The 24257-nt window shown below is 42.9% G+C and overlaps 1 protein-coding gene and 1 pseudogene across 5 annotated transcripts in view; both read left to right on the plus strand.

Annotated features, from left to right (window-relative positions):
- The window catches only part of OGT (O-linked N-acetylglucosamine (GlcNAc) transferase), a 79156-nt gene that overhangs the window by 45454 nt on the left and 9445 nt on the right, over positions 1–24257 (plus strand). For 4 of the 5 annotated variants that reach the window (XM_073358682.1, XM_073358684.1, XM_073358683.1 and 1 more), the window contains 5 exons: positions 4294–4383; positions 9741–9866; positions 13912–14082; positions 14221–14337; positions 14421–14588. In XM_073358682.1, coding sequence (XP_073214783.1) covers positions 4294–4383; positions 9741–9866; positions 13912–14082; positions 14221–14337; positions 14421–14588 — 672 coding nt within the window. Of the gene's footprint in view, positions 1–4293; positions 4384–9740; positions 9867–13911; positions 14083–14220; positions 14338–14420; positions 14589–14755; positions 15246–24257 lie in introns of those variants that run through there. The other variant, XM_073358687.1, reaches the window with a different exon arrangement.
- On the plus strand, positions 4729–9734 carry LOC140916803 (protein FAM98A-like; annotated as a pseudogene).

A 24257-nucleotide genomic window follows, 5' to 3' on the forward strand; every position in this document is an offset into this window, starting at 1 on the left:
ATATACACAGAGAATATGAAAAAATACCTCCTCCCACCCCACTGTCCAGCTGGTAATAGCTTATCTAAAGTGATCACCAGGTGGGCCATTTCCAGCACAAATCCAGGTTTTCTCACCCTCCACCCCCCCCCCCCCACACACACACAGATTCACTCTCCTGCTGGTGATAGCCCATCCAAAGTGACAACTCTTTACACAATCACCAGCAGGAGAGTGAATCTGTGGGGGGGGGGGGTGGAGGGTGAGAAAACCTGGATTTGTGCTGGAAATGGCCCACCTGGTGATCACTTTAGATAAGCTATTACCAGCTGGACAGTGGGGTGGGAGGAGGTATTTTTTCATATTCTCTGTGTATATATAAAGTCTGCTACAGTTTCCACGGCATGCATCCGATGAAGTGAGCTGTAGCTCACGAAAGCTCATGCTCAAATAAATTGGTTAGTCTCTAAGGTGCCACAAGTACTCCTTTTCTTTTTGCGAATACAGACTAACACGGCTGTTACTCTGATCTGAAGGTATACATTGTCCCCAAATGTAAAATAGTTATGGGTAAGGACAAAGTCACAAAGTTCAGCCACCAGGTTAGCCGTAACATTATCGGGGATAGTGTTCTTGATGGCTTGTAGTCCATCTTTGTGTGGAATGTTGGTGTAGAGGGCTTCTACATCCATAGTGGCCAGGATGGTGTTATCAGGAAGATCACTGAGGGATTGTAGTTTCCTCAGGAAGTCAGTGGTGTCTCGAAGGTAGCTGGGAGTGCTGGTAGCATAGGGCCTGAGGAGGGATTCTACATAGCCAGACAATCCTGCTGTCAGGGTGCCAATGCCTGAGACGATGGGGCGGCCAGGATTTCCAGGTTTATGGATCTTGGGTAGTAGATAGAATATCCCAGGTCGGGGTTCCAGGGGTGTGTCTGTGCAGATTTGATCTTGTGCTTTTTCAGGGAGTTTCTTGAGCAAATGCTGTAGTTTCTTTTGGTAACTCTCGGTGGGATCAGAGGGTAATGGCTTGTAGAAAGTGGTGTTGGAGAGCTGCCGAGCAGCCTCTTGTTCATATTCCGACCTATTCATGATGACAACAGCACCTCCTTTGTCAGCCTTTTTAATTATGATGTCAGAGTTGTTTCTGAGGCTGTGGATGGCATTGTGTTCCGCACGGCTGAGGTTGTGGGGCAAGTGATGCTGCTTTTCCACAATTTCAGCCCATGAACGTCAGCGGAAGCACTCTATGTAGAAGTCCAGTCTGCTGTTTCGACCTTCAGGAGGAGTCCACCTAGAATCCTTCTTTTTGTAGTGTTGGTAGGAAGGTCTCTGTGGATTAGTATGTTGGAAATATTCCTTGAGTCGGAGATGTCGAAAATAGGATTCTAGGTCACCACAGAACTGTATCATGTTCGTGGGGGTGGAGGGGCAGAAGGAGAGGCCCCGAGATAGGACAGCTGCTTCTGCTGGGCTGAGAGTATAGTTGGATAGGTTAACAATATTGCTGGGTGGGTTGAGGGAACCATTGCTGTAGCCCCTTGTGGCATGTAGTAGTTTAGAAAGTTTAGTGTCCTTTTTCTTTTGTAGAGAAGCAAAGTGTGTGTTGTAAATGGCTTGTCTAGTTTTAGTAGAGTCCAGCCACGAGGAAGTTTGTGTGGAAGGTTGTTTTTTTATGAGAGTATCCATTTTTGAGAGCTCATTCTTAATCTTTCCCTGTTTGCTGTAGAGGATGTTGATTAGGTGATTGCGCAGTTTCTTTGAGAGCGTGTGGCACAAGCTGTCAGCATAGTCTGTGTGGTATGTAGATTGTAATGGATTTTTTACCTTCAGTCCTTTTGGTATGATGTCCATCTGTTCCGCATGTTTATTCCCCCCCCCCCATTGTTCCTCAGATGTTCCTGTCAACTGCTATTTCCCAATGTTTATTTCTCTTCCCCACACTCCCTCCCACCCTTCCTCAGACGTTCTTGTCAACAGCTGGAAATGGCTCACCTTGATTATCACTACAAAACATTTTTCTCCCCCGCTCTCCTGCTGGTAATAGCTCACCTTACCTGGTCACTCTCGTTACAGTGTGTATGGTAACACCCATTGTTGCATGTTCTCTGTGTATATAAATCTCCCCACTGTATTTTCCGCTATATGCATCCGATGAAGTGAGGTGTAGCTCACGAAAGCTTATGCTCAAATAAATTTGTTAGTCTCTAAGGTGCCACAAGTACTCCTTTTCTTTTTGTGGATACAGACTAACAGAGCTGCTACTCTGAAACCAATCACATCATAGTTCCTTTACTGTGCCAGGACTTCCAATTGCGTTCATGTACAAGCACCTAAGATAACTAGCCAATTGCCCTACTTGGTCAGTATGAATTGGGAGGCCTGCCCTGTTGCATCCTTCTTGTGTTTCTTCCTGGTATCTCACTTCCCCACTTGCCTCAGGGGTTAGGTCTCCATCCCCCAGCAAACCTAGTTTAAAGCCCTCCTCACTAGGTTAGCAAGCCTGCCTGCGAAGATGCTCTTCGTTAGGTGGATCCCATCTTTTCCTACCAATCCTTCTTCCTGGAACAGGAACCTCCATTTCCTACATTAATACTTAGAGTAAACTAGACTAGTATGAAGGAAACAGTACCACTTAGTGGCTAAAGTGGACTGAAGCTCAAATCTGAGTTCCATTCCCAACTATGTCACAAGTTCAGTGTGTGACTGAGCACGTAACTTAATGTCTCTAGCAAAATAAGGATACTTCCTACCTTTGTAAAGTATTGTGAGATTTTTACTTAAAGCCAAAATACTTAAATGTTGGTTTTATTCGCAAAGACGCTTTATTTACTAGATCAGTCAGAACAGACTGACACTTCCCCAGGTCACAACATCCCTTTGAGTTCAAAACACTGACAGCTGACTTAATTAACCTAAACCTTCATATATACTTTGAAAACTTGTTCCCTAAGTCCCTTTCTCTTTGCCTCTCTTATGGTGACGCTTGTGATGTTCAGATACATTATCTTCCTGATAAAGAAACACAAAAAGTTACTACTACTTTCAGATTAGCTGACAGATATAAAAATAGCAAATTTATATCAGACTGATACCCTGTTATCTTCATGAAAGAGCTGCTTAGTTAAAGCACTACATTTAGAAATTTTAACAAGTTAACTTTTTTTTTTTTTAATCTCTGGTACAAGCATTAATGGTGGCAAGAAGTCAGTAAATACCTATGTTGGCTTCTAAGCAGAGTGTGGCAGCGATACATCTTAACTTGTTCTGGAGTGAGGATGTTGTTTCACTATCTACCAATGAAAAGATAAATCCCAAACAGAACTTGAATCCACTATTTCATGCTGAAGTCAGCACCTTGCCCTCTAAACCAGTGGTTCTCAAACTGATTTGATTGAGCCCCGCTTGTTTGTGTCTGTCTGTAGTCATTTATGGCTTCCCACCCCCAAGTACATATATCGCCACCCAGCTCTGAAGGCAGAGCTGTGGCTGCTGGCTGAGCGCCCCGCTCTGAAAGCAGCACTGCGCCAGCAGCAACATAGCAGTGTAAAGGAGTCAACAGGATACTTAGCATCCAGTTGCTACCCTTACTTCTGCACTGCCGCTGCAGGGCTGGCATCCTGCCACCTTCAGCTGAGAGATTTTGAGGGCGTCCTGCTACCTCCAGCCAGGGGGGAGGAGTGCCTAAGCTCAGGTGTTATCCCCACTTCCTGGATGTGCACAGCCCTTACACACGAGCCCCAGCCACCTTGGGCTGACAGCCACCGCTCTTCACAAAAGAAAAACACAGCTCACACCTCCATAGTTTAAGAACTGCTGCATTAGACTAATTGGGTTCATGCAGGTTGACTGTTTGAATCAGTGACCAGTAAATATTAGATTTACTGAAGGTGAAAATGTTTACATACCTTGTCACCCTTTGCTTTTGACACTGGATCCATTTCACACTTTTAACTGGAGAGTTGCATACTGCTTTTTCCAGAACTTACCCAGTTTGGCTGGAGAGTCAATAAAGAAAAATGGGCTGAATGTATTATCAATCTAAAAGTGAGACCACTTGTGAAATTGTTACACTTCCAACAAACTCTTAAGCTGCTTATATGCAATTTTCATAACCCTTATTTAGGATTTTTCGTGTTCCAAGCACTTACAAAATAGCTGGCTAATGTTTGTGTAAAATAAAATTAAACTTAGTCCTAAACAATTTCCTCTTTTTAATGAGGATAATGTAGAGTAATTACATAGCATTTATGATGAAATTTTAGTCAATAGACTAATTTCAAGTATTTATATTAACTTGTGCTGTATATCCCAGGTGTTCTGTTATGCCCTCAGCCCTGATGATGGGACAAACTTCCGTGTAAAGGTGATGGCAGAAGCAAATCATTTCATTGACCTCTCCCAGGTGAGCTTTCATTCTTTTGAATTTGCAGCATGTTTTTCAGAAATGGAGTTCTCAACCTATGGTTAAGGATCCTGGTCACAGTGAATTTCTTGGAGCACAAATTATGCTCCCAGGTAATGGTAAGAGTGATCTTCAGAATTCTTTTGTGGTAGTTTTCAGAGTAACAGCCGTGTTAGTCTGTATTCGCAAAAAGAAAAGGAGGACTTGTGGCACCTTAGAGACTAACCAATTTATTAGAGCATAAGCTTTCGTGAGCTACAGCTCACTTCTTATATGCATCTGAAGAAGTGAGCTGTAGCTCACGAAAGCTTATGCTCTAATAAATTGGTTAGTCTCTAAGGTGCCACAAGTCCTCCTTTTCTTTTTGTGGTAGTGTATGTCAGCAGTTTCATCGTTATGGAGGGAATCGATGGGCATCGTGTGAACTTTAAGTGTGACTATTGGAATTTTATTAATGTGAGTGCTGGTTGTGGATTAAAACGATAGTCATGCACATAGCCTAAGTTGGTCGAGGAGACTTGCTACAGTGGTTGAATATTTTGGGCTTGATTCTTGGGTACATTTAAGGCTGTTGTATGCTACTCAAACAATATAAAGCATAGCATGGCTTAGCAAGTTGGTGAAAGATTCCCCCTGCATAGTGGAATAACAGAGATTTAGTCACTGGAGCAGCTTCTACCTCCATCACCTCTTGGATCGAAGGTATGTGGCAAAGGTTTTACTACATCTTAAATGATCCTCAGATGCAGAAGCAGTCCCTGGGGTCCAAGGATGGCTGTAAATTAGAGTAGTCCTGCAAATCCTCTAATACACATTGGAGCTGGGACTGGCCTGGCAGCTGTACAGCAGCAGGGGATAGCTTAAATTCATCCCCTTGGACCATGCAATATGCAGCTGATGTGCCACTTAGAATCTGGGCTCTTGAATAAAAATGGTGTATCTGCTAAACTGACAGCAATAGAAATGCTGTTCTTCAAGAGATCCTCTGCATACTTGCACTTGCAAAATGTGTTCCCAAAGCTGCTGAACTTCAGGAACAATTTGGAAAGCACTGCCTGCTGAGTATTTCTCTCAGAACTGAACATTTAATACCTAGCGTGGACCCCGTTCAGCTGTACACTGTTGTGAGCATTACAAACACCTCGCACCTTCTCCTGCAGTATTTACATAGCTGATACAAGAGCCGCCACACTGATGCCATGCAAGCAGCCCTGCTGGAAGATGTAGAGCAGAGCAATTCACAGTTGCTGATGACTGTTTCACATCACCTTGACACAGCTGAGCTCCATTTCTAAGCCCAGGAAACAAGTACTGAATGGTGGGACTGCATCATTATGCAGATATGGGATGGCGAGCAATGACTCAGGCAGCTCCCGGTGCCGGGTGAGAGGTCAGGCTGGGGGCCTGCTCCCCTCCCCTCCCATCTCGCTCTGACATGTCAACCCGGCAGTCTGCTCGGTAACTGCTTGTGCAGAGTGCCAGCTTTATCCTTTGCAAAGAAACAGGCTGGTGGGTGCCAGGGCAGAGGATGGAGTTCGAGCTCATGGAGAGCGACGTCCTGGAGTCGTTGGAGGATCTAGGTTACAAAGGTCCATGGTTAGAAGATGAAGCACTGACTCAAGCAGTCTCTGGTGGAGCCAGTTCCCCTGAATTTACCAAACTTGCTACTTGGCTGGTATCTGAGTTAAGGCTATATTGTAAACTAGAAGAAAATGTGCAAGCTACTAACAATCCAAGTGAAGCAAAAGAGTTCCAACTTGAAGTGAGTGGGCTACTGGGAGAAGTGAACTGTCCATATGCATCATTAACATCAGGAGATGTGACAAAACGCCTTCTTAATTAGAAGAATTGCCTCCTGCTGCTCACATACCTCATCTCAGAACTGGAAGCTGCCAAAATGCTGTGTGTGAATGCCCATCTGAAAAAAGCACAAGAAGGTGGTGTTAGCGAGGTCTTTCAGGAGCTAAAAGGCAGTTGTATTGCATTAGGTGTGTCCAAGACTCTGGCCAACATAACTGTGTTCCAGTTGTTCAGTGGAATCAGGGGAAAAAAACTAAAAGAAACCTTAGCAAAGGTTTCACTTGGCCATGTTAGAAAACCTTTACTGAAGAAACCATTGGGACCAGCTTATTGGGAAAAAATTGAAACAATTAACCAAGCCATAGCCAATGAATATGAAGTTTGGACAAAACTGTTAGTGAAACGTTTGGATGTAACTGTGCAGTCCTTTGGCTGGTCAGCTAGAGCTAAGAGTCAAACAGAGAAACTGGCTAAAGTCTACCAACCCAAACGTGCCTTCTTAACTACCAACTGCACTATTTCCATTGCTCACCTCTTGGCAGCTCAGCAAGATTGTCAAAGATTGAGGATAAGCAGTGGGTCTATCCAAGAAAAGACTGTGTTTGCCATTAATTAGGTATTAATGGGCAGAATACCTGACAGAGGGGGCAGACCAAATGAAACTGAGCCTCCACCTCCTGAGATGCCACCATGGCAGAAAAGACTAGTTGCTTACCATATTAACTAGTGATTCTTCTTTGAGTGTTTGCTCATATCGATTCCAATTAGGTTTGCGTGCGCTGTGTGCATGACCGTTGGAAACTTTTCCCCTAGCAGCATCCATCGGGTCGGCTGTGGAGCCTCCTGGAGTGGCGCCTGCACGGCACTCAATATATACCTCAGCCAACCTGGGGCCCCCTCAGTTCCTTCTTACTGCCCGACGGTTGTTGGAACTATGGCATCTTGCTCTGCAAGTTCTCCACGTTTCTCTAGCTCTATAGATAGTTTGTTTGGTTTGTAGTTCTGGTTTTGGTTTTAGTTTTAGTTGGGTTGGTGAGTAACTGTTTTTTCTTTGAATAGTTATCCCTATGGGTGCTCTGCTTCAGGAGCACATGCGCACTCATGCGCCTTTGATCGGAAACTTTCAGTTGCAGCCTGTGTTCTGTGTGCTTGTGCTATGAGTTGAGGGTATCTAGGGAAGATCAGACCCACCACTGGTCCTAGTCCTTCTCAACCACCTGTAGCCTGAGATGAAACCTTGTGTCTGTTGGTTAGCTTTGCTAATCCAGCGTTGTTCTTACCCTACTTGTATTTCTTTTTATTTCAATGTAGTTGTTTTTAACCTGTTTTCTTTCACATTCTGCCCATCTTGGGGGTGGCATTTCCTTTTCCCCCAGTTTCCTGGTTGCCAGCTCCTTGTCTGCCTTAGTTCCCTTGTTTAGTGTTCTCTTTCAGCTCAGGGTATGTTCAACCCCAGGTTGCCATGTGTGCAACAGATCTCTTTCCCTCAGCAACGGACATTGCAGTTGCCTTGGGAAGGCCCATATCCTGTCTAAACGTAGGGTCTGCACTGGCTTCAAGATCTGATCTAGGAAGTTGCAGAAAGACAGGCTCATGTTACTCCTCATGGAGTGATCCTTGAGACCAGCTACTGATTCATGTCTGCAGTCCTCCAGGTTTCCCCAAGAGGTCCAGGACACAGTTGAAGATTTCCCTTTTGAATGTCTCAAGTTTTTTTCTGTGGAACTGCTGAAGTCTCTCCACTCGCTATAGGATTCAGGAGCCGCCTCTTGATCATTGGGCATCTACGCTAATTGTGACAAAAAGGAAATGATCACAGACAGCTAAAAGATCTTGTCCCGCACAGTACATATTAGAGGATGGCAGAACCACCCAGGGAGTAGGTTCAGTTTCAGAGGGAAAATTTCTCATCCACTGTCACCACCCAGCCAACAGCTTCCAGTAAACTTTTTTTTTATACGTTGGTTGAAAGCCATGACTCACTCTACCACCTGGACCTGTTGCTGCATCATCCTTTCCAATGGGATTCTTTCCCATTTCAGACCATCATTGGAAAAGTCATTACATCAGGCTACACCATTCACTTCAGACCTGAGTGTATTTATTGGCAGCTCATAGTCATCCTGTGATCAATGTGATGTGGCCATGAAAAAGGCTAATGCAGTCCTAGGATGCATTAGGCAAGATATTTCCAGTAGAAACAGGGAAATGTTAGTACCATTATACAAGGTATTGGTGAGACCTCATCTGGAATACTGTGTGCAATTCTGGTCTCCCACGTTTAAGATGAATTCAGACTGGAACAGGTGCAGAGAAGGGCTACTAGGATGCTCTGAGGAATGGAAAACTTACCTTGAGAGGAGGCCCAAAGAGCTTGGCTTGTTTAGCCATACCAAACGAAGGCTGAGGGGAGATATGATTGCGCTCTATAAATACATCAGAGGGATAAATACCAGGGAGGGAGAGAAGTTATTTAAGCGCCAATGTGGACACAAGAACAAATGGATATAAACTAGCCATTAACAAGTTTAGGCTTGAAATTGAGTGAAGGTTTCTAACTATTGGAGGAATGAAGTTCTGGAATAGCCTTCCAAGGAGAGTCACGGGGGCAGAAATCCTCACTGGCTTCAAGACTCAGCTTGGTAAATTTTTATGGAGGGGATGGTATGGTGAGAGAGCCTACAATGGCACGTAGCCAATCTGTGACTGCTAACAGCAAATATCTCCAACAGCTGGTGATTGGACACTAGATGGGGAGAGCTCTGAGTTACTACAGAAAATGGTTTCCCAGGTGTTTGGTGGGTCTTGCCTACATGCTGTGGGTCTAACTGATTGCCATATGTGGGGTCAGGAAGGAATTTTCCCAGTCAGATGGGCAGAAACCCTTTCCTTTGTAGAACGGGACACGGGTCACTTGCAGATTTAAACTAGTGTAAATAGTGGATTCTCTGTAACTTCATGTCTTTAAACCATGCTTTGAGGACTTCAGTAATACAGCCAGAGGTTAGGGATCTGTTATAAGAGTGGGTGGGTGAGAGTCTGTGGCCTGCAATGTGCAGGAGGTCAGACAAGATGATCATGATAGTCCCTTCTGACCTTAGTCTGAGTCTGTGAAAGCAGCTCTCTCACCAACAGAAGTCTCCATAATTGATAAGTATCAGAAGGGTAGCGTGTTAGTCTGGATATGTAAAAGCGGCAGAGTTCTGTGGCACCTTATAGACTAACAGATGTATTGGAGCATGGGTGAATACTCACTTCTCTAGCTCTCTGGGCCTGCTATCATACCAAATGTCTGAGTGAACTTGGACATGCTTGCCCTCAGAGTATTTTTTTCAGGGTTAACTGAGTGACTATTGTCACTCATAGCATCTTTATTTGGGGGAAGTGGATATGAGAAACTTGAGCTAGCTATAAATTTAATCTGAACTATATAGTGCTGTTTAAAGTTTTTCTATATATTAAACTTGTTGGTGTGCTGACTTCTAATCTTGCTTTTGGCCTTTCAGTGATAAAGTAAGAATAATTAGTAATGTATGTTCTTGATTCTTGTATTTTAGATACCATGTAATGGAAAGGCAGCAGATCGCATTCACCAGGATGGGATACACATCCTCATTAACATGAATGGCTATACTAAGGGAGCCCGTAATGAGCTGTTTGCTCTCAGACCAGCACCTATCCAGGTAAAGGAATTAAACAGTGTTTGGAGAGCTCTGTCTGATGTAAGAGCATTGCTCAGCATGGTCATAGAACAGGCTGATTTCTCTCTCCTCTCCTTTAAGTTAGGAGTGCTGTGGAAATGGCATGTTGATCCATACGGGACTGAATGAAAGTGAGCATTGCTCTGAAAGGAGTAGTGTATGAATAAAATAATTGTTTGGTTTATATACAATAGCTCCCTTTTTCCAATATTTGTATGTTGAATAATATTCCAAAGGAAAGAATAAACATAGCTTCATGGTTCCTGAGCATGCTAGCATCTTGTTCTGGTGAGAGCAGATATTTTAAGCAATGTTGTCAGTCATGCTGTTTGGTACGAGGCCTCAGCTTTGAATCTTTGCAGGAAGGATACAACTAGGAGAAACCAGTTGTGCCTGGTTTCTGCCTCTGTGGAATTTATTTCCATGAACAAGAATAATTCCATACAGGTTGAGTACATGATTGAATAAGCACAATATTTTTTGGTAACACAGCATCAGATAACGCTGTAAACATTGTGCTGAACCAGGTGCGATTTGAACATGCTGTGGTATACTGACACCAAAGTCCTTACAGTGCATATATGCAAACATACCATGTTCAAATTAAAATAACTCAATACCAACACATAGTGGAAGATTAATGCTACTAAGAGGAAACCCTGGATGGTGGAAATACTCAAGGTAGTGACATTTTAAATATATAGGTGAGCTGGAACTGTTGGATACACCTTTAATCTGTTGTAGATGAGCTACATTTTAAGTTAGTGATCTCAAGCCATGTTATAAAATTCTATAAAGCAAATTTATTTCATTCTGCCATACAAAAGAGTTAGAGCAGTTTACTGTTATCAATATGTGGATACTTACAGGATCTGCAATTCTGTAGTATCCTGATGCCTCTCATCGTTAATGGATTTTATCCTCGCAATACTCCTGGTAGGCAGGGATATTTCATTCCATCGATAAGGAATGGAGAGACAGGGCAGGGCACATCAGGGTGTGGTGGTGGAACTGGGAATTGAATTCTGGTCTCAAGTGTCAGTCCAGTGTCCTGTATGCTAGGCCATCTTTCAATCCTTCACTGCTGCTGTATTGTTGGATAATTGTGTCCTTGGTTTAAAATGCACACTGGATTGATTGAGTTATTTGAACTCATTCTGCACTTGGAGGCTTTCTGTGGCCAACATAGAACTGCCGTTTCCAAAGTTTTTCTGAAAAAATACTGGAAAAATGTAAGTAGCAAGAGATAGCTGTCGTGTTTGTGATTTATTTTACCTTGCCTTAGGTGTGCTAAAACCTTTTAGTACAGATAAGGAGACAGGGTTCCTCAAAGAGCACAAATATTCTTGAAGATACAGTTTGGCCTGTAGACTTTTAATTCTTTAAGGGTACTGTGTACACAGAATTCTCACTCCTGTGTCTCTGTCTCCAATATCAGACTAGGGAGGTCCCAAAGCTAAACAGTCTTGGACTGTTGCAGCATGCACACATATCAGCAGGTAAGCTATTCTTGCCTTGCAGCATGAGTGGTACTTCTCATTAGCAGGGCCCTACCAAATTTATGGTCCATTTTGGTCAATTTCATGGTCATAGGATTTTAAAAATCATAAATGTCATGATTTCAGTTATGTACATCTAAAATTTCACAGTGTTGTAATTGTAGGGGTCCTGACCCAAAAAGAAGTGGGGGGCGGGGGGTCACAAGGTTATTGAAGGATGGGTTGTAGTGTTGCTGCCCTTACTTTTGTGCTGCTCCTGGCAGCAGTGCTGCCTTCAGATCTGGGCAGCTGGAGAGTGGCGGTTGCTGGCCGGGATCCCAGCTCTAAAGGCAGAGCTGTCGCAAGCAGCAGTATAGACGTAAGGATGGCCTGGTATGGTATTGCCACCCTTACTTCTGCGCTGCTGCTAGCAGGGCACTGCCTTCAGAGCTGGGTGCCCAGCCAACAGCCGCCTGAAGTAAGGGTGGCAATACCATGACCTCCCTAAAATAACTTTGCAACTCCCTTACAACTCCCTTTTGGACCCCAATTTGAGAAACGCTGAAATCTGTATAGTATAGGGTAAAAGCACGCAAAAGACCTGGTCTCCTTCCGTGAAATCTGAATTCATGGTCCGTGACATGTTTTTCATGGCACTGAATTTGGTAGGACCCTATTCATTAGTGCTTTCACTTCTGATTTTTCCTACAGATAGTTGAGCAGCTCCTTCTGATTGCTCCTGTTAGCAGCCATAGCTAGTGAGCCTGCTGGTAGGTGATGGATTAATCTTGAGGTTTCCTTGGGATTTTAAATCCTTGTTTCATCTAGTCTTTTTGCAGATTAAAATAAAAATAGATGAAATACACAGGTAGTGAAGAGGTATGCTAATTCAGGAACATATTCAGTGGTATTGTGGAATGCCATACCAAGGGATTCTTGTGGTCAGTCAGCTCAGTAGTGACCTACTCTGATGCATAATCCAATCTGTGGTCCTAATGTCTTCTCTGACCTTTTGATACCAGTTGATGTGCAAAAGAAGAGAGCTGTCCCTTTTACCCATCCATTTCAGAACCTTGCTAAGTGGGACAGAGAGGTTCTCAGATTGGCGCCCATCACCATGGCATCTGTACACCTCCAGGAGTAAGAACAGCAATCTGCCTTTTGCCAGTAGGGAAGGAAGACGTAGATTTTTGTTCCTTGTCCGAGCATAAGTGTGTGTAAGTGTACTGGTTGCAGAAACGCTTCTGCAAAACAATGGGAGTAGTCTTATTTACTAGATGCTGACTTTGGTATCTGGCACTGAACAGCCTTGTATCCTATAAAGCAGATCTGAATCAGTTGAGTCGTCAGTGGGTAGATGTTTCAATTAGTTGGTCTGAGAAAAGGATAGTTTAAGCTAAACACCACCTTGAATGTCCTTCTGTGAGGTTCTTGAAGCAGTGCAAATGCTGGTCTGTTAGACGTTTTGGACTCGCTGCTCTACTGTTGCAGCTATATGTGATAACTGTTTTTCAAAAGAGCCAACCGGCCCAAAGAAGACCTACAAATGTGTGAAAATTGTCACTGACTGTAAAATGATTTATGGGTTTTCATTTAATTTTGGGCTTTCATTTAATTTTGGGCTTGTTCACTCTTACCATCTCACCTCCATTTAACTAGTAGTGGTTGTGAACCCTTTCCTCTTTGCAGGGTTCCTTTGGGACTGCATCCCTCTTGGATGTTCAGGAAACCCTGTGTGCCTAGCTCCTCTTGTGTACTTGGGGCAATCTGCTCCTTATTTCCCCTCCCCTCTGGAAAAAGCAGAAGTGGCTCGAGCCTTTCCTCCCACAACAAAAAAGCAGCATCTCCTAACTCTCTGCTCTTAGCTATTCCACTTCCCTTCTAGAAAACTAGCATTGCTGCTGCTATGTAAGCTGCTAGGTTCCTTCTCCCAACCTATCCCACCCCCACATATATCCAGAGGAGGAACCAGTGGCTTCCTGGCCCTGCTTGTGTGGATGAAGTGTCTGTTTTTAACACCCTGCTGAATGCAGTGGGACAAATCCAACCTATGCTGTCATACAGTACACTAATCAAAGGAGGAAGAGACTAATGGTAAAAAAAATTTAAAGCACCTTATGTCCTTTTGACTTTCAATGAGACTTAGGTTCATAAGTCACATGAGCAGCATGGAGAATTAGCTTAAATCTTGACAAGGGGGAGAGAAACCTGAGGACCGTCTAATTCCAGGCCACTGCAGTCTCCAAACAGGTCAAAGAAACTGAGGTGACTGGTTAATACCCAACTTCACAACTGAGTATAGCTGACTCTGTGTCCTTGATGGATTTCTGGCCATAATTGTCACAGGGTGTGTTTTTTTGTTTTTTTTTTAATTTGTCATTATTCCAATGATTGGCGACAATTCTCTCATTTTGTCGGGTTTCAGCCATTTGAGAATCCGTGTGAGAACCTTGGTAGAAAGATGCTGAATCAGAGCAGGTTATACAGTTGCACGTATGGTTTGTCCACACTTGAGATTAAAATCTGTTGCTTTTTGGCTTGGCTTGTAGGCTATGTGGCTGGGATACCCTGGAACCAGTGGAGCGCTGTTCATGGATTATATCATCACAGATCAAGAAACTTCCCCAGTTGATGTGGCAGAGCAATATTCTGAGAAACTGGCTTACATGCCAAACACTTTCTTTATTGGAGACCATGCTAATATGTTCCCCCACCTGAAGGTAAGAGACAGCGATGGAAAGGAAAGCCAATAGTATTGATTATCTAGTGGGGACTTGCGCTTCTCTAGGAACTTATATTCAGTACAGTAATTTAGCAATGGAATGTTGTAAATTGAAACTTGTTTTCTTGCTCCATAGAAAAAAGCAGTCATTGATTTCAAGTCCAATGGCCATATTTATGATAACAGGATTGTTTTGAATGGCATAGACTTGAAGGCATTCCTTGACAGCCTCCCTGATGTCAAAATTGTTAAGGTGAGAACTTCACTTCTTTGAACTCTGCCCTAGTAGACTGAACGCAGCATTTTCTCACTGATGAATCTTGCACGATTTCTTAGATGAAGTGCCCTGATAGTGGAGACAATGCAGACAGCAATGCTGCCCTCAGTATGCCAGTCATTCCTATGAATACAATTGCAGAAGCTGTGATTGAGATGATTAATCGTGGACAAATTCAGATAACAATCAATGGATTCAACATTAGCAATGGACTAGCAACTACACAGGTGAGGCCAAGTAGGATAGAAAACTGTTTTTCTCCTCCCTCTTTATTCCCTTGTAACTTCTCTTCCCTCCATCTTGAATCAATATTTTATTTTTTCTCATAATATAAATTAATCCCTTGAGTTTTTAAATGATTTTGTTACTCTTCTTTGAATTTTCTTCATTTTAGCTACCTGTTGTGAAAAAGGGGACAAACAGAATGCAGATTTCTGGGTCTTATCATGCCAGTGCTGTGTAGCTGGACAAATTACATGTTTTGCCTTTCCATATGCAGTTCTAAATCAAATTAGTTCTTCTTCTTGCCAGATCACATTGCAAGCTCATATCTAATTACCCTCTCAATCTTCCCACTTAAACTGTTTTAGACATTGCCATACAGCTGTCTTAATTTGCATTTTTTCAGATGTAATGTTTTTCTGCCCATATTTCTAAAGTCTCTGGGTTCTATTATATCTTCAGAACACTTCTGAATTACCATTGTGTGTGAATTTTCTTAAGTCTTCCAAATGATTAAAGATGTAATATGACTGGATGTAATTAACTGAAGCACCCCACTAGATAAACCTCAACTCGATATGTAATTTTTTGTTCCTTGTTTATGGCCCTCTAATCCGTCCTTACTATGTATGATCATGTCCTATTAAAGCCAGTTGTTTTAAGTGCTGATCCTGTGCTTATTGCTGTACAAGACCAATGTACATATAGTCCTTGCCCCAAGGAGTTTACTATCTAAAACAGTAAAGAAACCAGAGGAACTACAAGAGATTGCAAGATAGCGTATTTAAAATTTTAAGTGGCCTCTGCACATTCCTACACTTGGGATATGTTGGTGGTGTAGCTTGGACTGATGGAACCTTCTAATAGCAAGGTCTAGTGGAACATGCTCGTGCCTTCAGAGCCATAAGGGAAGGAGCAGAACATCTGAAGAGTAGACTGTGGAAGGGGTTGTGGCACACTGTCCACCTCAGTTCCTTCTAACCCTGGTAACAGATGGACCAGCAGCCTAGCTGGGTCCTTGGACCCACATTTGCACAAGTGCATCATTCCTGGGGTCAGTGCTGCCTTATTTTGCTTAGTTATTTTCTTGTTTGTTTTTTTTTAACAAAATACTTTGGCAAATGTCATTAGTTCTGACGCACTGGAACCATAGATGGAGAAACCATAGTTCAAGAGAGATGCCTCTTGCTCTGCTGCTTTTCCTAATACAAATGCACATGTGCATTGTTTGGCTTCCTTTGAGGAAGGTCATTTGCCTTCTCATTGTTCCATATGCAGCACCTTCTCACTCTGGGCCAGAAAGGAGCATCAGAATCCTCTCCACGCTGTATCATTGCAGGAAGCATTAGTGGGTAAACGTTCTGGTTCCAAAACACAGTGATAAGCCAGAACATAAGAACAGCCATATTGGGTGAGACCAAAGGTCCATCCAGCCCGGTATCCTGTCTACCGACAGTGGCCAATACTAGGTGCCCCAGAGGGAGCGAACCTAACAGGTAATGATCAAGTGATCTCTCTCCTGCCATCCATCTCCACCCTCTGACAAACAGAGGCTAGGGACACCATTCCTTACCCATCCTGGCTAATAGCCATTAATGGACTTAACCTCCATGAATTTATCCAGTTCTCTCTCAAACCCTGTTATAGTCCCAGCCTTCACAACCTCCTCAGGCAAGGAGTTCCACAGGTTGACTGTGCGCTGAGTGAAGAACTACTTCCTTTTATTTGTTTTAAACCGGCTGCCCATTAATTTCATTTGGTGGCCCCTAGTTCTTATATTATGGGAACAAGTAAATAACTTTTCCTTATTCACTTTCTCCACACCACTCATGATTTTATAGACCTCTATCATATCATCCCTTAGTCTCCTCTTTTGCAAGCTGAAAAGTCCTAGCCTCTTTAATCTCTCCTCATATGGGACCCGTTCCAAACCCCTAATCGTTTTAGTTGCCCTTTTCTGAATCTTTTCTAATGCCAGTATATCTTTTTTGAGATGGGGGGGACCACATCTGTAAGCAGTATTCAAGATGTGGGCATACCATAGATTTATATAAGGGTAATAAGATATTCTCTGTCTTATTCTCTATCCCTTTTTTAATGATTCCTAACATCCTGCTTGCTTTTTTACTGCCGCTGCACACTGCGTGGATATCTTCAGAAAACTATCCATGATGACACCAAGATCTTTCTCCTGATTAGTTGTAGCTAAATTAGCCCCCATCATATTGTATGTATAATTGGGGTTATTTTTTCCAATGTGCATTACTTTTTATTTATCCACATTACATTTCATTTGCCATTTTGTTACCCAAGCACTTAGTTTTGTGAGATCTTTTTGAAGTTCTTCACAGTCTGCTTTGGTTTTAACCATCTTGAGCAGTTTAGTATCATCTGCAAACTTTGCCACCTCACTGTTTACCCCTCTCTTCAGATCATTTATGAATAAGTTGACTAGGATTGGTCCTAGGACTGACCCTTGGGGAACACCACTAGTTACCTCTCTCCATTCTGAAAATTTACCATTTATTCCTACCCTTTGTTCCCTGTCTTTTTTTTTTTTTTAACCTGTTCTTAATCCATGAAAGGATCTTCCCTCTTATCCCATGACAACTTAATTTACGTAAGAGTCTTTGGTGAGGGACCTTGTCAAAGGCTTTCTGGAAATCTAAGTACACTCTGTCCACTGGATCCCCCTTGTCCACGTTTGTTGACCCCCTCAAAGAACTCTAATAGATTAGTAAGTCATGATCTCCCTTTACAGAAACCATATTGACTTTTGCATAACAATTTCTGTTCTTCTATGTGTCTGACAATTTTATTCTTTAGCCTGGTACTGACGTTAGACTTATCAGTCTGTAATTGCCAGGATCACCTCTAGAACCCTTCTTAAATATTGGCGTTACATTAGCTATCTTCCAGTCATTGGGTACAGTATCCGATTTAAAGGACAGGTTACAAACCATAGTTAATAGTTGCACAATTTCACATTTGAGTTCTTGCAGAACTCTTGGGTGAATACCATCTGGTCCTGGTGACTTTTTACTGTTAAGTTTCTTAGTTAATTCCAGTACTTGAAGGACAGCCTCCGCTCAGACCCCTGATGGGATTAAAAAGCCCGGTAATGTCCCATTTCAGGCATTTGCCTCTGTGCTTGGAACAAAACCTAAGGTCCCAGTCGTCGTGCATATGTAAAGATTAGATCCAACCAAACATGCTTTAAAATCAGCTGGTCTGGATTACTTGCATCCAAGAGTTTAAAAAGATCTGGCTGAAAAGCTTGCTGGACCATAATGTTGATTTCCCCCCCAGACGTTGATTCTGTCAAACTATCTTTATTTCTTTCCTTTTTTTTTTCCTTAAATTATACTAATCTTGAAAAAGAAATTGATATGATATACTTAATCAAAATGTCATGCAGTACCAAGTCAAATGCCTTATAGAAGTTTAAGAATTTAGAACAATACAAAATTAACATGGCACACATTAAATGGATTAAAAGCTGGTTAACTGATAGCTCTTAAAATGTAATGGTAAATGGGGGATCATCATCGAGCAGCTGCTTTTGCAAAGTGGTCCTGCAGGGATCCGTTCTTGGACCTGTGCTGTTTAACTTTCATCAATGACCTGGAAGAGAACATAAAATCATAACTGATAGTTTACATATGACACAAATTGGAGTGGTAAATGATGGGCCACTGATAGAGTGATCTGGATTGCTTGGCAAGCTAGGTGTAAGTAAACATGTTTTAATATGGCTAAATGTACACGTATCTAGGAACAGAGTGTAGGCTATACTTACAGGATGAAGGACTCTATCCACCTTAACCCCTCAATCTTTTTCGGTCACTGCTTCCTAGGATAAACAGCTGAGTAACACTGTGGCCAAAACGGCTAATATGCATTTGGCACTGGTGTGACCACTGCTGCAATACTGCATCCAGTTCTGGTATCCTTGAATTATGGATGTTGCTAAATTAGCGAGGGTTTAGAGAAGAACCAGGAGAATACTTAAAGCTTAGAAAATATGCCTTTATAGTGAAAGACATAAGGAGCTCAGTCTACTTATATCAACAAAGAGAAGATTAAGAGGCAACATGATGAATCTTTTAGTATCTATGTGGGGAACAAATATTTGATCATAGATTCTTCAGTCTAACTGACTAAGGTCAGTCTAGATCAGGGGTTCTCAAACTGGGGGTTGGGACCCCTCGGGGGTCATGAGGTTATTACATGGGGGGTCGCGAGCTGTCAGCCTCCAGCATTTATAATGGTATTAGAATCATAGAATATCAGGGTTGGAAGGGACCCCAGAAGGTCATCTAGTCCAACCCCCTGCTCAAAGCAGGACCAATTCCCAGTTAAATCATCCCAGCCAGGGCTTTGTCAAGCCTGACCTTAAAAACCTCTAAGGAAGGAGATTCTACCACCTCCCTAGGTAACGCATTCCAGTGTTTCACCACCCTCATAGTGAAAAAGTTTTTCCTAATATCCAATCTAAACCTCCCCCACTGCAACTTGAGACCATTACTCCTCGTTCTGTCATCTGCTACCATTGAGAACAGTCTAGAGCCATCCTCTTTGGAACCCCCATTCAGGTAGTTGAAAGCAGCTATCAAATCCCCCCTCATTCTTCTCTTCTGCAGACTAAACAATCCCAGCTCCCTCAGCCTCTCCTCATAAGTCATGTGTTCTAGACCCCCTAATCATTTTTGTTGCCCTTCGCTGGACTCTCTCCAATTTATCCACATCCTTCTTGTAGTGTGGGGCCCAAAACTGGACACAGTACTCCAGATGAGGCCTCACCAATGTCGAATAGAGGGGAACAATCACGTCCCTCGATCTGCTGGCAATGCCCCTACTTATACAGCCCAAAATGCCATTGGCCTTCTTGGCAACAAGGGCACACTGCTGACTCATATCCAGCTTCTCGTCCACTGTCACCCCTAGGTCCTTTTCCGCAGAACTGCTGCCTAGCCATTCGGCCCCCTAGTCTGTAGCAGTGCATTGGATTCTTCCGTCCTAAGTGCAGGACCCTGCACTTATCCTTATTGAACCTCGTCAGATTTCTTTTGGCCCAATCCTCCAATTTGTCTAGGTCCTTCTGTATCCTATCCCTCCCCTCCAGCGTATCTACCACTCCTCCCAGTTTAGTATCATCCGCAAATTTGCTGAGAGTGCAATCCACACCATCCTCCAGATCATTTGTGAAGATATTGAACAAAACCGGCCCCAGGACCGACCCCTGGGGCACTCCACTTGACACCGGCTGCCAACTAGACATGGAGCCATTGATCACTACCCGTTGAGCCCGACAATCTAGCCAGCTTTCTACCCACCTTATAGTCCATTCATCCAGCCCGTACTTCCTTAACTTGCTGACAAGAATACTGTGGGAGACCGTGTCAAAAACTTTGCTAAAGTCAAGAAACAATACATCCACTGCTTTCCCTTCATCCACAGAACCAGTAATCTCATCATAAAAGGCGATTAGATTAGTCAGGCATGACCTTCCCTTGGTGAATCCATGCTGGCTGTTCCTGATCACTTTCCTCTCATGCAAGTGCTTCAGGATTGATTCTTTGAGGACCTGCTCCATGATTTTTCCGGGGACTGAGGTGAGGCTGACTGGCCTGTAGTTCCCAGGATCCTCCTTCTTCCCTTTTTTAAAGATGGGCACTACATTAGCCTTTTTCCAGTCATCCGCGACTTCCCCGGTTCACCACGAGTTTTCAAAGATAATGGCCAATGGCTCTGCAATCACAGCCGCCAATTCCTTCAGCACTCTCGGATGCAACTCGTCCGGCCCCATGGACTTGTGCACGTCCAGCTTTTCTAAATAGTCCCTAACCACCTCTTTCTCCACAGAGGGCTGGCCATCTCTTCCCCATTTTGTGATGCGCAGCGCAGCAGTCTGGGAGCTGACCTTGTTAGTGAAGACAGAGGCAAAAAAAGCATTGAGTACATTAGCTTTTTCCACATCCTCTGTCACTAGGTTGCCTCCCTCATTCAGTAAGGGGCCCACACTTTCCTTGGCTTTCTTCTTGTTGCCAACATACCTGAAGAAACCCTTCTTGTTACTCTTGACATCTCTTGCTAGCTGCAGCTCCAGGTGCGATTTGGCCCTCCTGATATCATTCCTACATGCCCGAGCAATATTTTTATACTCTTCCCTGGTCATATGTCCAACCTTCCACTTCTTGTAAGCTTCTTTTTTATGTTTAAGATCCGCTAGGATTTCACCATTAAGCCAAGCTGGTCGCCTGCCATATTTACTATTCTTTTGACTCATCGGGTCGAAAATACTTATATTTAAGTATTAAATATACTTTAAAGTGTTTTTAATGTGTAAGGGGGGTCGCTTGCTTTGTGAAAGGGGTCACCAGTACAAAAGTTTGAGAGCCAGTGGTCTAGATCCAAACGTCAAGATCCAGTGTCTGGAAGTTAGATAGACAAATTCAGACTGGAAAATAAGATGTAAATTTTTAACAATAAGGGTAACTATCCAGTGGAACAGTTTTACCTACAGTTTTGGTGGATTCTCCATCTGTTTTGAAATCAAGATAAGATTTTTTTTTTTTTAAAGATATATGCTCTAGTTCAGAAGGAATTATTTTGGGGGAAATTCTATGGTCTTTTTTATGTAGGAGGTTAGATTGTGAATTTTGGCTTTTCATATAATTAAGCCATTGTTATGACTCATAGAAAACACCTCAAATCCACACTTATACAGAATCAAACCACTCATGGTGTGACATCTTTTCTTGGATCAGGGGAGCTAGAGATTGTAATCAACACTCTGTTCCAATATTTCAGACTGGAAGATCACCTTATATGGCATGAGGTAATATTAGCCTTGTCTAAGGTTTTGCCCTGTATTTAAAAGGGCTGAAGAAAGGCAGTCATCTCCCAAAATGGTTCAAGGGAAGTGCCCTGCATCAGGGGTCTCTTGTCTGGATCAGTTGCTAGGTCCAATGTTGAGGGAACAGTCTCCTTTACTTGTGAGCTGTTCAGATATAGATGCTATCTGTCTCCCTCTTTTGTTTTTTATATCCCCCCCCCCCCCATCACTATAGTATCTTAGCTCTTCACAGTTTTTAATGTAGTTATTCTTACATCCGCTCTGGGGTAAAGAAGAGCTAAGTGGCTTGCCCAAGGTCACACAGGAAGTCTTTAGCAGAGCAAGGAATTGAACTTGGGTCTCCTAGTCCTAGGCTAGTGCTCTAACCACTGGACCACCCTTCCCCTTTGGATCTGAATGTTCAAACTTTGCAACATAGCAGTGTGAATTCATCATTGTCTTTCCTTCCAGAAGATATACTACAATTTTGTGAACTCTTAAAAGCAGGACTGCTGTATTGAAGAGTGTTATGAACATACCTGTACTTCACCCAGAAATGTTCCGATTGGACTTGACTAAATGAGGCCATGGAAGCGTCCTCTGTTAATATAGGAATATATCCAATCTGTAGAGCTACGACTTAATGCTCTCTTCATACTTTCACAAAGGCAGTGTTACAATTTCTATTTAACTGAACCTCTTTAACCTACTGTATGGCAGTAGGAGTACTACTTGTCAAATACATGAGCATGGGAATATGCAGAGGCCATGTGAAGAAATGAAAGATACTCACCTGTAATTGGCATTCTTTGAGATGACCTACACACTTTCCTTCCTCAGTCGTAATTTCAACTTGAGACTGTAGGAGGAGGCGGTAGTAGGAGAAACTATGCCCTGCCCCCTTTATAGCTCTGTCCTCCAGATGTTTAGAGCTGCGAGGGGAAGGGCAGGAAGTGTGCAAGTGCTCCAGTAGGTTTTGTTCCAAGAAGGTTCCACTAATCCAAGTTGCACCATGTTAGGGGGCTTATTCCTTCACCCACTTACTTCCCTGGTCCTTCTCGCATGAACAGAGAGCAACAATACCCGAAGTCCAAAGGTGCAAACAATTCAATGTTTATTGGGGTGAACTTCCAGCAAGCATGATTCCAGTTTCCGTCGTTAGTGTCCCCCTTCCCAGCTCTGACAACAGAGAGCCTTACCTGTGTCCCTGTTCCCATTCCTGCCCTTAACTAAACATGATTCCAATTTCCCCACCCCTGTTCCCATTCCCCACTCACTTCCTGATTGACTGCAGACTATATAGTAAAACTTGAGTTCTGCTTAGCTATACCTTAACCAATCATTTTACTGATTATTTAACCAATTATATCCCACCACCTTAATTAGTTTACACCCAGCAAAATTAATTATACGGCAGACAGGAACAATCACAGAACCAGACAGAGATTATGCAGACAAACAATAGGGAAATGGCGACTACAGTGATAGAACAACAAAGAAATGAGGATTTCACATCCCAGCTATTGATAAGTGAGTTCTTGCCAGACAGGATGCTATCAAACTAAGTTTCCTTTTACATCTTCTAGGCACTTCCCTTTCTCTGGAGGCGATAGGCATTATCAGGACAGGATTGTATTCCTAACAGCCCAATAGCACCTTCTTTCAATGTGACTAGTTTAGAAGGTGAGGATCTGACCATTCGCTTCCCAGCTTATGGCTGCCTCTGCTGCTTAGCCAAAGGCCTTAACCTAAGAACAGGGCCTCAGACAGACACAGTAAGAGAAAGCTCTTACACTGGCAGACAATGATTTTGATTCTTTCTTTTATACCTCTATAACTAGCCAAGTGATAAGAATACACCTAATTTCTTAGAGTATAGGCCTTTACGGACAGGCCTGAATATTTGTATCCTAACACGCCATGAATACATTTCTAGTGTGTGAACGTGCAGCTATATCTCAAAGTATTTTGGTTACAAGTGAGTAACCTTCCTTTTCCTCATATTTGACATAACTTGAATCAACTCTTCAGGTAAAAATAACCAGGAGTCTGGTGGCACCTTAAAGACTAACAGATTTATTAGGGCATAAGCTTTCGTGGGTAAAACACCACTTCAGATGCATGGAGTGAAAATTACAGATGCAGGCATTATATAATGACACATGAAGGGACGGGAGTTACCTCACAAGTGGAGAACCAGTGTTGACAGGGCCAATTAGATCAGGGTGGATGTAGTCCACTCCCAATGATAGATAAGGTGGTGTCAATTCCAGGAGAGGCAAAGCTGCTTTTGTAATGAGCCAGCCAGTCCCTATTCAAGCCCAAATTAATGGTGTTAAATTTGCAAATGAATTTTAGTTCTGCTGTTTCTCTTTGAAATCTGTTTCTGAAGTGTGTTTTTGTTCAAGTATAGCTACTTTAAAATCTGTTATAGAATGTGAGGGATCGTTTTCCAGGATAGGTTGTAGATCATTGATTATGTGCTGGAGAGGTTTTAGCTGGGGGCTGTATGTGATGGCCAGTGGTGTTCTGTTGTTTTCCATTTAGCCACCAATGCCATAAGGTGGGGTGCCTCAGTTTCCCCTTCTACATAGCAGCATGGGCCTGTTATGCTTTTGCTGCTGTGCCAAGCTTCCAATCTGTTTACAGGTATAGGCTGAAAAGTAACATGCTTGTGGGGCTGTGTTGTCACCATCCCTAGCATGTACAACACTTTCTTCCACAAATCGGGTATGTCCCACATCTTTAAAGCATTAACCACTAGTATTAACTCCTTTGTTTTAACCCATGGATGAATTAGCAAGACACAAGATTAACAGCAAATCTACGGTGGACA

This window comes from Lepidochelys kempii, chromosome 9 (genome assembly GCF_965140265.1).
Source record: "Lepidochelys kempii isolate rLepKem1 chromosome 9, rLepKem1.hap2, whole genome shotgun sequence".
In the NCBI taxonomy this organism is placed as follows: Eukaryota; Metazoa; Chordata; order Testudines; family Cheloniidae; genus Lepidochelys; species Lepidochelys kempii.